The sequence below is a fragment of the Dipodomys merriami genome, unplaced genomic scaffold, assembly GCF_024711535.1.
Source record: "Dipodomys merriami isolate MVZ:Mamm:240054 unplaced genomic scaffold, mDipMer1.0.p SCAF_7, whole genome shotgun sequence".
NCBI lineage: Eukaryota > Metazoa > Chordata > Mammalia > Rodentia > Heteromyidae > Dipodomys > Dipodomys merriami.
In genome coordinates this window covers 18,942,061-18,955,361 of record NW_027206290.1, presented here as the reverse complement: position 1 = coordinate 18,955,361, position 13,301 = coordinate 18,942,061, and the positions used below count along the sequence as shown (strand labels likewise).

Here is a 13,301-nt window from a genome sequence, read left to right as displayed (position 1 = left end):
CAAAAGTTTCTAAAAAGGAAACAAGTTACTTGTTGCAGTTTACATAGAATCTGACTGAGAAGATCATTCCTAAGGTCAGAGCAGACTACAGAGAGAAAATAATGTGAATTATTTTTCCTCTACCAATGTCATACATGCCTAAAAAACATTTTTTCCTCTCTGAAATGGAGGCAGAAATCAAAATGGACTAGATGGGAAAAAGATGACTTAAAAATTATTGTAAAGGACTTTGAAGTTGGCTCAGTGGTAGAGCGCTTGCCTTGCATGCATGAGGCCCTGGGTTCGATTCCTCAGCACCACATAAGCAGAAAAAAAAAATTATTGTAAAGATGATGTACAGGAGGGGTAACAGTTACATAAGTCAGGCAATGAGTACATTTCCTTTTGAACAGTGCCACCCTCCTCCCTCATTTTCTCCAGTTTTTTCCCTCCCGACCCTCACTTCAAATGTACAGTTCATTTCCAACACAGTGTCCAGTGAGTATCACTGATGAACTGGTTTACCCTTTGTCCCACCGTTTCTGTGCTTCACCTTCCTCTTCCCAAATCAGACAAACTTAAATACAAGACAAAGGATACAGAAATCAAAAACTGACAAAAGGGATAAACCAAAGGTGGGAAAATAACTGCAAACAGTACAATAAGAAACTTCATTTCCATTCCTTGGAGTTCATTTCGATAAACATCATTTTATATGATCAAATGTACATTGCTATTGATCCCTTGTGAGCCTGTCTTATAAGTAGAAATTAAGTCTCCAGTTACTGACAGCACACTTAGAATAATGTTTACCAAAAAATAAGTGTTTACTTTTGTTGTAAAGTCTTGTTAAATAGCTACGCTGATATCTGTACATAGTTTAGGGAAATAAAATTGTTTCTATGAGGGCTTGCCCTTGTTACCACTGGATTATCAGCCTGTGCTGGCCCCAACACAATAGGGAACATATACCTAGAGATCATCAATCAAAGAAGACCCCAGGATAGTGATTCTCAATTTCAGCTGCACATCAGGATCATCTGAGATTAAAAAATAGATCAATAACTACGATCAGGTCCCCCTGCAACCTGCCAATCTCTGAGGATAAAGACTGGTAATTTATTGTATTTTTGTGTGTGTATGGGCCTTGAACCTGTTGTCCTGCTTCACTTGACTTTTTTGCTCAACACTGGTTCTCCACCACTTGAGCCACACCTCCACTTCCAGCTTTTTGATGGACTGGGCTGGCTTCAAATTATGATCCTCAGATTTCAGCTAGAATTAAAGGCATGAGACATCACTCAGCAGGGCCTGGTTATTTTCTTAAAAGTGTCCGATCTTAATGTTCAACAGGGTTGTAAGTCACTGCCATACGCCCAAATATACCAATCATTTTAGTGACTTACCCAATTTTTTTTCCTGGGCTGGTTTCTACATACTTGCCAGAACTACCTTTGTTGATACTTGGTCCTTGAATTGCCTCTCACATTTGGACCTTGGAATGCCCTCACTTTCTCCTCCTGCCTTCAGTGACTTCCAAGACTTTGGACTCTAAATTCCTTGTATGAAGCAGTATGCCTTCCAAAAGTAGTTTGGAGGTCTGACATCATTTTGATAATAATTTATTTTGCCAAATAGGGATAGAACAAAAAGAAATTTTGCAATTAACATCTATTCTCACACCAATTCCTACTTTTTTTTTTTGAATGATGCTTGCCAGGCAGGCATTCTACCACTTGAGGCCACGTCCCCTGGCCTTTTGGTTTGCATTATTATAAAACTTTTACATTTATTCTTGTGTTTGGTTGCAAGCATTCTATTTAAGCTTCTCTAGGAGTTAGGCTGACAGGCACACCACTGTGCCCAGTGACTGACTGAGATGGGGTCTTGTTAATCTTTTTTTGCCTAGGCTGATCTTAAGAGATCTTCTTGATCCCCACTTCTAAAGTAGCTAGGATTACACATCAGGTTTGTAAAAACTGTTTTTACATGAAAGATATGAATACAGATTAAATGACAGTTCTTTATATCGAACACATGTAGCTTCACGAAAAAAAAGTCCTATTTCTCATTTTACTGCCTAATAACTGTCTCATGTACTAAGATCAGTATACAGCCTGTATTAAGGAATTGACTCAAATCATCTGAACCTGAGCCACACTCCTCTAGACAGTATCACCACACCTGGCTTACTGATTGAGATTGGAATCTTGCTTTCGGCCTTGTTTTGCCAGGACCCTCTTAACCTCCACCTCATGAGATGTGGCGATTATGCCCAAATATGGTTTTTTTGTTTGTTGTTTAGTTTTGTTTTTATGATACTGGATTTCAACTCAGAATCCCAAGCTTGTTAGGCAGAACTTTCTACTCAACTATAGCTCCTGTGCTTGTTTGCACTGGTTATCCTTGAGATAAGTGTCTTGCGTCCTTGCCTGGGCAAAGACAGAGATTTTTCTGGTTTGATGTTTCCCACTATAACTGGGATGAGAAGTGTATAGTACTATGCCTACTTTCTTCCACTGAGATGGAGTCACAAAGCCTTTCTGCCCGAGTTGGCCTAGAAAAGGAAACTCTTCCAATATCCAAGTAGTCACTGGCACCTGTGTCTTTGTTAACTTTTTCAAGTTAACTTTATGAGAAAAGTTGAGTTATTTTGCATTTTTGCCCATTGTTTCCATTCTTGCTTTAATTGTATTCAGCTGGATTGAATGTAGGAGTACTTTCCAGTTGGAATAAACATATAGAGGGTCATTGCTGTTAACAACTTGGTGACCTGCTCAAACTAATTTCATCTGTGGCTCAGTGATAGAGTGCTTGCTTACCAAGTAGGAGGACCTAATTTCCCAGCATGCCAAACCCCCTCAAAACAATTTTGTAGATGCCTAAAATTGTAGCAAATGGAATCTCTACAGGGTTGCATAAGATTAGTGGCTTTTTCTTTTATTGGGGGGTGGGAGGAAGGAGAAATGGATGAGGTACAAGAGTAAATAAGTGCAGATAGATTGAGATAAGAGTCTTGCTATGGAGCCTAAGCTGGTCTAAAACCTGAAATCTTTTACCTCCACTTTCGGACTGCAGGAATGTACTACCATGCTCGAGGCTCAGAGGAGTATAGAAATCACAATCTTAATCAGTATCAACTAAACTTATTCTTGTAATATAGCATAAAGCCGTTAGGGCACTATATTGATTCACAAGGAAATAGGTTCTAAGACATACCTCAAATACATTGTTTCTCCATTCTCAGATGATCACTGTCCTTAACATCTTAAAATTTTGTAAATTTAAATCCAATCATGCTCTTATCCAAGTTTTTCCTCCTTGTAGCACTTACCACTATTTGTTATTATGCATTTATTGGTACCAGTTTGACATGTTTCACTAGTCAAGAAATATTATCTATCTCAATATCATATCCTCAGGGCTTAATCCAAGTGGAGAATAGTTTATACTCAGCAAATGATTTTGAAAGAATATTAAGATCACATCCAGTATAAAATTAGCAAATTTTCATAAAGTGATAGATCAGATACAGACTCACGCATACATGGTTTTTGATTCCCTTCATAGACAACTACTATTCTAGAAACCTTCAGTGACATGAGATTATCTTGTCCCCTTAGAAGCCAAGAGGCCATTCAGGACAGCCTTTTTGACAAGAAAAAGTTTCCAGGAGTGTTCCAGATAGTAACTTTCTGAAGAAGTCTCCTAGCATATCCACCAATAAAGAGTCCCAGGTTAATTTCTGCTGTCCTCACAGATTTCTACAGATATCCCACCTTCATTGGGAGTCTTAGTGTGTAGTCTGGGTTTCTTAAATCCTGGAGCCAAAGGAGGCAGCAAGTTTATATGAGAATTTTAGTACTTCCTATATCGTTTCCTTCCTTCTCATATTACTTTTTTTGCAAACAAGTACCAATTATTGCTGTCCTAGTAGTTCTCATACCTTTTTGAAGCATCTTGTTTCAAGGTTCTTGTCTGTTTAGTACCTACAATTAAAACAGTACTAGGTCAAGTATACAATCAAATCAGATACAGGATAGAGTCCTGCCCAAATAAACTGTAGACATTTTTTTCCACCCCCTTCCAACCCTGTGTTTAAATCACAATAGGGAGAAAATACAATTTGTTTCTGTAAATTAATAACTCCCTAATTTTTCTTGGTGGCAAAGTATCGCTTTGGGAAATGATTTTTCTTACGCACCACAGTTGATTATTAAGCATCACTGAAGTCTGTGATCTGGGTACTTTTAGGGGGAGTCATTCCTCAGAGACGCCAGCGTTCCGGAAGGAGAAGGCACAGGTTCGAGGCTGGCCGCCGCCGGCCGGGCTCGCTCTCTGGGATGTCTCCGCTCCCCCTCCACCCTCCCTTCCCCCCACTGCCCTCCACGGCCCGCTTCTCCGCGGGTTCGAGCCTGGCAGCCGCCGCCGGCCGGGCTCGCTCTCTGGGGCTTCCCCGCCCTCCGCGGCCTGCTCCTCCGAAGGGTCGAGGCTGGCCGCCGCCGGCCGGGCTCGCTGAGAACCCCCCTCCCCGCCGCAGGCGGGTCTCGCTCCCCACAAGCCGGGCCTGGCGCTCAGAAACGCGGGTATAGCCGGGGACTCCCCTCACACGCTCCAGGGGGCGGCCGGACGAGGGCAGGAGCGCTCCACCTCGCGTCCCGGAGACTCCTTCCCCGGTCGGGTCGAAACCTGGACTTGGTCCTCAGCGGCAAAAACGGGCCGGAATCATGCTCCTACCTGCAGCGTTTCGGGAGGGGCGGGGAGGCCCGGGTTTCAAACCCGCGAAACGGGGTCCGCCACCTTCAGCCATGGGAAGCGGACTCATCCGCGCATGGCAGGTTCCGGCGTCTCCCCGCGAGGCCCCGCCCCCTCGGTGCGTGGGGGGTGGTGACCTTGGGCTGAGAGGCGTGGCTACTGGCGAGGGGTGGGACGATGATCAGAGACCAGGGCCTCGGGGCGGTGCTACGAGAGCGGGGGCGGTGGTCGGAAAGCAGGGCTGCAGGGGCGTGGCTACAGTAGATGGGTGGGGCGATGGCAGGAGATAGGGACGGAGGGGCGGGGCGGTGGTCGGAGGCTGGGCGTGGCTACGCGGCAGGGCGGGGCCTGGAGCGCGGCCTGCGGGGCCCGGAGCCGTGGCGGGCGTGGAGAGGCCGTCGAGGTCTAGCGGGTAAGTGGACACGCTGGATCTGGGGCCAGGGCGCTGGCGGTGGGCGGCGGGTCGTGGCGGACACGGCCTGCAGACCAGGCCCCGCGAGGTAGTGGGGCCTGAACGCTAGCAGAGCCGGACTTTGGAGAAATGGCTTCCTCCGAGTGCTGCCCACGGCACTAGGGAGTTGTCCTCCGGCAAGCCGGGGAGTCGGCGGAGCGGCGGCCCGCAGCCCCCCTTCCCCCCCGCCCGAGGGCCCGCGTGATCCGGGGATTTGGCTCGTGATCACTACTTCGGGGGACAGCTTCTGCAGGAAAGTGGGGTGGGGGTAGCCAGAACCGTAAGCCCTCTGGGTGACTGAATTGGGTTGGATTTGTCAAGTGGGGAATTAACAAATAAGATTGCCCCTAGGGATTACAATCTTGACCTTAGACTCCTTGCTTGGAGCTTTTTTCGTTTTTAGGTTTTTTTCCGGAAAAAAAAATATTTTGCCTTTTAAGAGCCCTTCAGTGTGTATTTGCTTTGCCTTGAAGAAGTCTTAGGAGATCCATTCCCCCCTTAAAGATGCAGTCGGAAAAAAGATGCACCGTGGTTTAACAAGTGCTGCTTTCTTAGAAAGGCCTACACACCGACATTCAGCGATAACATTTAAGCCTTAAAACTAAATTTTCTTCATTGTGCTTTCTGAGAAACTTAACTTTTGAAACACCTTATGTCCCAGCTAATAGTATATTTTATGTTAGTACATTTCAGCATCACAACTAGGAAACAATCGTTAGGAATGGCTGTGGAGGAACTTCAGTCCATAGTGAAGAGATGTGTAAGTATTTTTTCCCTCTTTTTATAAAATTAAATTTCTTTTAGCATATGGGAAGGACATAGATTATTTTTGGTGGTCAGACTTTATCCTTAAGCCCATCTTTTCTTGTCCATAAATAGCGTGAGAGCAGGAAGGCACCTTGGTTTGTTTTTTTAAGTTTAACACAGACCCTTTTCATGAGTGAGTTTGATCATATAGATTTCATGTTTATTCAGTAAGGCTTGGTGGTCCATGCTTGTAATCTAATACTCAGGAGATGGAGACAGAATTATGACCAGCCTGGGCTATAGCAAGACCCTATCCCAAAAAAACAAAAGGGAAAGAAAAAAAGTATTTATTAGGTAGGCATAATTTTCATATATGTATTTGTGTGTAGTTTAGAACTTAAGCAGATTATATTTGTCTCCAGAGAGATAAAGTAAATCAAAGTTGTTGTCATATAGAATTTCTATTTGCATATGTATTTGATTTGTATGTTGTCTATTTTGTTTTGAACCAGCAAATCTTAGAAGAGCATGACTTCAAAGAAGAAGATTTTGGCTTATTTCAATTAGCAGGCCAAAGATGTATAGAAGAAGGGCACATAGATCAGCTATTACAAATTATTCAGAATGAAAAGAATAAGGTAAGTGTAAGCTTTGTGTTTACTTTGGGAATCTGTTTGGAAAGAGAATAATTGAATCTGATTTTTTGTTCTTTTATTTTTTAATAAAACATCTAGGAATCCACTTAAATTTTCACAGTAGGAAACTGGGAAACAAAAATAAAATTAGGAATCCAAATACTGGTGGCTCATGTTTGTAATGCTAGCTACTCAGGAGGCTGAGATCTGAGGATTGAGGTTGAAAGCCAGCCTAGGCAGAAAAATCTGTGGGACTCTTATCTCTAGTTAACCAGCAGAAAGCCAGAAGTAGAGCTGTGGCTCAAGTGGTAGAACGGCAGCCTTGACTGCACCCAGGCCCTGATTTCAAGTGCCAGTATGAGAGAGGAAAGGAGAAACAGAGAAATTAGGAGGGAACACTCATATGCTGTAGGGTATTTATTCTGGTAGAGACATACACATTTAACAAGTAGATTGAGGCAAAGGAAATGAAGTAAGGGCTGCCGTGGAACTATAAGTAACAGGCTTTGGAAAGAACAGGATTACTTCTAGCTTCAGGGATCAAAAAGTAGCATTTAAAACATGAATTTACATTGAGAAATGTTAGTGTCAGGCAGGCTAGGTACTCATTTTTTGGTGATCAGTCCTTTTTCCTCTAGCTAGATTTTTTTGATAACCAGATTTTATGTAAAACAATATTTTTGCATACATATAATCAGAGCTGGCTGGTGTCATCCAGCTCCTATAGGACATCATAACAGGAAAGGGACCTGTTTGGGGATCACGAGCAACTTTTTCCTGGGACACACTATCTAGCTTTGTGACTTTGGACTCCCCTTTGTATGGGTATAAGATAGAATATTGTCTTCCTCGGAACATGACCTTCCTTCATTTACTACGTTACTGATATAAATGCAAGCTTGCTTTGTTGGTATCACAGTCCAGCCATGCTAGCCTGCACTTCTGGCCAGAGAACCTTGATTAAGATTTAGAAAAGACAGAAGACAGAGTCTTGCTGTGTAGCCTGGAACTCTGTCTCTGCCTCTTGCCTCCTGCCTCTGCCTCTTGAGTACTAGGATTATAGGCATGTGTACCTCCATCCCCTGCTTTGAGACAAGAATGGGGATGGAACCCACAACCTAGTCAAGCAAGTACTTTACCATTGAGCTGTATGTACAGATACTCTGAGACTTCAATCACACACTGTTGTAGATTCTTGCTAGTTAAGATGGTTTCTTTCCTTTTTTAAATGGTTTATTAGAAAAAATAAGATATTTAATTTTGTGTGGGGGATATGTGTATGATCTTTGTAGCCCCAAATACGGTACCTTTCTTTCTTTTTTCCTTCCTCCCTCCCTCCTTCCTTCCTTTCCTTCTTTCTTTTTCTCTTTCTCTCCCCTCTTTCCCTCCTTCCCTCCCTTCTTCCTCCCCCCCTCTTTCTTTCTTTTTTTTTTTTTTTTTTTGGGTCCGGTCGTGGGGTCTGAACTCTGGGCCTGGGCACTGTCCCTCAGCTCTTCAGCTCAAGGCTAGCGCTCTACCACTTGAGCCATAGTGCCACTTCTGGCTTTTTTCATTTTGCTTATGTGGTGCTGAGGAATCGAACCCAGGGCCTCAGGCATGCAAGGCAAGTGCTCTACCACTGAGCCACCTTCCCAGCCCCTCTTTCTTTCTTTCTTTCTTTCTGTAATATTGGGGACTGAACTCTGAGCCTTGCATTTGCTAAACAGGCATTCTACCACTTGAGCCCAGGCCTCAGTCCTTTTGTCCTTTTGGTTTTACAGATCAAGGCTCACACTTTTGCTCAGGCCAGCCTTGGACCATGATCCATGCACCTATCTCCCTAGTAGCTGGGATTATTACAAAAGTGTGTGCCATGATGCCCAGCCCCAAATTTCATATATTTTTAACAGTTCTTCTTGATTTTTCTCCCATGGCATTCACAGATGACAGCCGTTAAATATATCTAGCTTTTGGCTACTAATACTAAAATAACAACTATTATTTAAATTTACTATATGCCCTACTCTCTATGCTGTCTTTCTCTCTGTGTCTCTTGCTTTCTCTTAATCTCTCATTTTTGCCAGTACTGGGGGTTGAACTCAACGGCCTCACACTCTTGCTTGGCTGCTTCTGTTCAAGGCTGATACTCTACCACTTGAGTCACACTTCCACTTTCAGCTTTCTGCTGGTTAATTGGAGACAAGAGTCTCATGTACTTTTTTGCTCAAGCTGACTTCAAACCTTGATCCTTAGATCTGGGCCTTTTCAGTAGCTAGGATTACAGGTGTGAGTCACCAGTGTCTGACCCTATGCTTTCTTGAGTGCTTTATATATGTAGGAACTTAGCCATTCCATAACCACATGGACAGGTACATAGTATTTAACACTTGTAGCCTCAGCTGCTTGGGCAGCTGTGGTGGGAGGATTAGTTGAGCACACAAGTCAGGATCAGCTTGGGCAATATAGTAATACTCAGTCTCAAATTTTTATTTATTTTTTTGTCAATCAGGAGGCTTTAACTCTGGGCCTGAGTTCTGTCTCTCAGCTCAAGGCGAGCGCTCAACCACTTGAGCCATAGCGTCACTTCCAGTTTTCTGGTGGTTTATTGGAGATTAGAGTCTAATGGACTTTCCTACCTGGGCTGGCTTTGAACCATGATCCTCAGATCTCAGCCTCCTGAGTAGCTAGGATTACAGGTGTGAGCCACTGGTTCCTGGCTGAAAAAGTTTTTTTTTTTTAGGTAAGAAACAATCACTAAAAGGTTAGATGAACCTACTCAAAAGTAACATTATTTTTGGTGATACCGTTGTTGGTTTTTGGTGGTGTGGGGGCTCCTTCTAGGGCTTGAAGTAGGGCCTCCAGCTCTGGCTCAGCCTTTTCACTGACAGCTCATGATCTACCACTAGAGCCATACTCCAGTCCAGCATCTTTGCTGGTTAATTGGAGGTAAGTGTCTCACATGTTTTTGCCCTGGGAGGCTTTGAACCTCCATCCTCAAGTCTTAGCATCCTGAGATTTGAAATCTTAAGTTTCGTGCTTGCACTTTACCCTGTGAACCACTCCTCCAGCCCTTTTGCTCTAGTTCTTTTGGAAATAAGGTCTTGCTTTCTGCCCAGGCAGGCCTGACCCTCAGTCCTCCTGGTTGTTGTCACTTGGATGACAGATACATGTCACTGTATAGGTGTGCACCGCCAAGCCCAGCCATTACTTGAGATAGAGTCTTGTGAACTTTTTTTTTTTTTTTTTTTTTGGTTGGTCGTGGGGCTTGAACTCAGGGCTTGGGCACTGTCCCTCAGCTCTTCAGCTCAAGGCGAGAGCTTTACCGCTTGAGCCACAGTGACACTTCCGTTTCTAGTGCTTTATCAGGGATAAGAGTCATGGACTTTACTACCTGGGCTGGCTTTGAACTGTGATCCTCAGATCTCAGCCTCCTGAGTATCTAGGATTACAGGTGTGAGCCACCGGCCCAGCTTCTTGTGAACTTTTATGCCTGGGCTGGCCCCTGATTCCTCCAATCTTCCTCCCTCCAAGTATTAGGATTATAGGCTTGAGACACCTTAGTGGGTCTGAGTGGTTTATTTTTAGCATACTTCTAAATAAATAGCTGATAGGATAAGTTTTAAGCACAGGCAAGCTTAGTTTTAATAGCTTGAGAATCACCTTTGTATGTATGCCCTGCTAAATTCAGAGGTTCCAATTTTGGTAAAACTGACTACAACTTAATTTTCTTTTTCTTTTTATTTGGTGCTGGGAATTGAATCCAGGATTGGATTTACCAAATGCTTGGCAGGCTCTCTACCACTTGACCACAGCCCCTTTTTACTTTAGCTAGTTTTCAGGTAAACAGGTTTCTGCTTGAGGCCAGCCTCAAATTGTGACCATCCTTTAATCTCTGCCTCCAGAGTAGCAGGGGTTACAGTTATGAGCCACAGTGCCTGGTCTGTACTTTGTTTTTGAGAGAGGGTCTCACTGATAACTTTGCCTGAGCTGGCCTCAAACACACTATCCTGCCTCCACCTGGTGCTTGTCCACTCTTTTTTGAGCTGGTTACTATGTGTGAGTGTGAGTGTGTGTGCGCGCGTGCACACATGCCAGTCCTAGAGCTTGAACTTGGGGCCTGGCCTTTTGTTCAAGGCTAGCACTCTACCACTTGTGCCACAGAGCCACTTCTGGCTCTTTTGTACTTAATTGGAGATAAGAGTCTCACAGATTTTCTTGCCTGGTGGCTTCAAACAGTGATCCTCAGATCTCAGCTTCCTGATAGCTAGGATTACAGGTGTGAGCCACCAGTTCCTGGCTGCAGTGGTTGTTTTTTGGGAAAGGTTATGCTTTCTGCTCAGGCATGCACCTGGACTGTGGTCCTCCTGTGCTAGGCTTCGTGCTGTTGCGGGATGAGACACACAGTACCATGTTCAACTTCTTTCCATTACAATGGGGTCTTGTAGACTTTTCTGCTTGGAACCTCAATCCTCTCATCTCAGCTTTCTACTAGCTGGATGACAGTGAGCCACTAGTACTCAGCTTAAGTACCTGTTAATCTTAAGCAAGCTAACTCCCCTTTTGAAAGCAGAGGAACTATTCAGAGCCTAAGAAAGACCAAGTTACTTGATAAAACAAAATCCTTAGCTGAGCTGGTGGCTCATTTCTGTAATCCTAGCTACTAAGAAGGCTGAGATCTGAGGATCATGGTTCAAAGCCAGCCCAGGCAGGAAAGTCTGTGAGACTCTTTTTTGTTTGTTTGTTTTTTGTCAGTCGTGGGGCGCCATGGTGCCACCTCCAGTTTTCTGGTGGTTTATTGCAAGTAAGTCTCATGGTCTTTCTGGCTTTGAACCACAATCCTCATATCTCAGCCTCCTGAGTAACTGGGATTATAGGCCTGAGCCACCGTATCTGGCTCTGTGAGACCCTTACCTCCAATTAACCACCAGAAAAAACCAGAAGTGGTGCTGTGGCTCTAGTAGTAGATTACTTGCCTTGAGCTAAGGAGCTCAGGGATAGTGTCCAGGCCCAGAGTTCAAGCCCCATGGCCACCACCAACAAACAAACAAAAACCCATAAAATCTTTTTGCCTTGCTCAGTGAAAGTATTAAAAAATATTTGTTTTTTTATAGTACTTGGCTTTGAAGTCAGTACCTTGTACTTATCAATCAAGTGAAGCACTAATTGAGCCATACAGCCAAAAGCAGAAGCCATTTTGCTTTACTTACTTTTCAGATTAGGGTCTCATATTCATGTCCAGTTTGCCCTAGAACACAATCTTCCTAGTTTAAGTTTTTTGTGAAGCTGGAATGGCAGGAGAGCACCACCATGCCCAGCTTATTGATTGAAAAGGGATTGCTTTTAACCCAGATTGTCCTTGAACTGGGTTCCTCCCCATTTCTGCCTCCTGAGTAGCTTGGGTTGCAGGTGTGAACCACCGCTCCGAGTCTTAAAAAGTATTTGATAATGTCACTATATGTTTGTAGCCTACCCTGGAAAGTGAGTGGTGAAATGTGGTAGCCCTTACTTACCTCTTTTTTCCTCTGTGAGCAAAATCTTAAACTCCTCTAGGTTAGGGAAGCACCCTGAGTCCTGTAGAGGGCAGTGTTTGCTTTATTCTGACGATGTTTTTCAGGTCATCATCAAGTCTATGGGCTGGAATCTTGTTGGTCCTGTTGTTAGGTGTCTGTTATGGAATGATAAAGATGATAAAAGAAAAGATTATTTTCTGATGCTTGATTTATTGGTAAAGGTAAGTTAATAAAACTTTTATTTTTCCATAATCCATAGCAGTATTATAATTCCCTTTACTGTTTAATGAATATTATTTGATAAGAAAACTTTTTAGTTCATGAAAGTAATATGCAGAAGAGAATTCTCTGGAGAATAGCCTAACTTTATTTGATTGGAAGAATAGTTCTATTTCCCACTTCCCAGAGTTTCTAGATATCAGAATTACTAACCACAGCAGAACTACAGGTTCAGAATCTCGAGGGAAAGACCCGGGAGGCTGTATTCTGACAAATAGCTGTATCACACACATTCTGGATTCAGTGTTTAGAGAGACACACTGATCTCTTTGTAACATAGGAACTAGAATCAAATGTCAGTGCTCTTCTGTGGCAATTTGTTTGAAATCCTTTCCTAACACAAAACAAAACACCTAGAATTACAAGCAACCATGAGGGTATGAATAGGAAGCAGAACACAGATTTGTTGTGACTTATGACCTTAGAGACCATTGAGAAAAAGCTAGGAAAGTTCAGTGTTAATATATGATGACTTAAAAAGAAAAATTCAGAGAAAAAAATGACATCATAGGAAACTAGGAATTAAGTGCAAATATATATGTAGAAAGAAGCAGCTCCTTCTAGATGGGTTCCTGACTACATGAACTTTTTACAAACATTAGGCTGGGGATATAGCTCAGTGGTAGAAGAGATTGCCTAGCACGTGTGAAGCCCTAGGTTCTATCCCCAGCTCTGGAGGGGAAAAAAGCAACTGAAAAGAAGGCCAATGAGTTGGTAAGATCTGTCCAGTCTGAAAGTGGTGTAAAGTTCTATCTTCAGGTAGAAAAGATTTTGTGGGTTACTCTGAATACCCAGGCAGGTTGACATAGAAGAGCCCACCTGTGAGAAGCTTGGGGCGCATCAGCGGCTAGTGTGTAATGTCAGCAGCTAGTGTGTAACATCAGAGGCTAGAACACACCCATGGGACACAGGGGAAACCTAAGCTCTGACCATTCCCTGCTCCCCCTCCTCCTCTAATGTCTCCTA

The 13,301-nt window shown here is 43.5% G+C and overlaps 2 protein-coding genes across 6 annotated transcripts in view; one reads left to right on the top strand and one right to left on the bottom strand.

Moving 5' to 3' along the window:
* The window catches only part of Rpap2 (RNA polymerase II associated protein 2), a 68,007-nt gene extending 63,188 nt beyond the window's left edge, over nucleotides 1-4,819 (bottom strand). For all 5 annotated transcript variants that reach the window (XR_011368782.1, XR_011368783.1, XM_070007656.1 and 2 more), the window contains exons 1-2: nucleotides 4,717-4,819; nucleotides 3,926-3,968 (exon numbers count right to left, since the gene is read on the bottom strand). Coding sequence is in view for 3 of the 5 variants with exons in the window: in XM_070007656.1 (XP_069863757.1) it covers nucleotides 3,926-3,968; nucleotides 4,717-4,804 (131 nt within the window). In the remaining 2 variants the exon portion in view is untranslated. The remainder of the gene's footprint in view (nucleotides 1-3,925; nucleotides 3,969-4,716) is intronic.
* A 221-nt stretch (nucleotides 4,820-5,040) lies between these two features.
* Nucleotides 5,041-13,301, top strand: part of Glmn (glomulin, FKBP associated protein) — a 33,039-nt gene continuing 24,778 nt past the window's right edge. Inside the window, exons 1-4 of the mRNA XM_070007652.1 lie at nucleotides 5,041-5,146; nucleotides 5,869-5,945; nucleotides 6,445-6,570; nucleotides 12,161-12,277. Of these exons, the coding sequence (XP_069863753.1) occupies nucleotides 5,907-5,945; nucleotides 6,445-6,570; nucleotides 12,161-12,277 (282 nt within the window). The 5' untranslated portion in view covers nucleotides 5,041-5,146; nucleotides 5,869-5,906. The remainder of the gene's footprint in view (nucleotides 5,147-5,868; nucleotides 5,946-6,444; nucleotides 6,571-12,160; nucleotides 12,278-13,301) is intronic.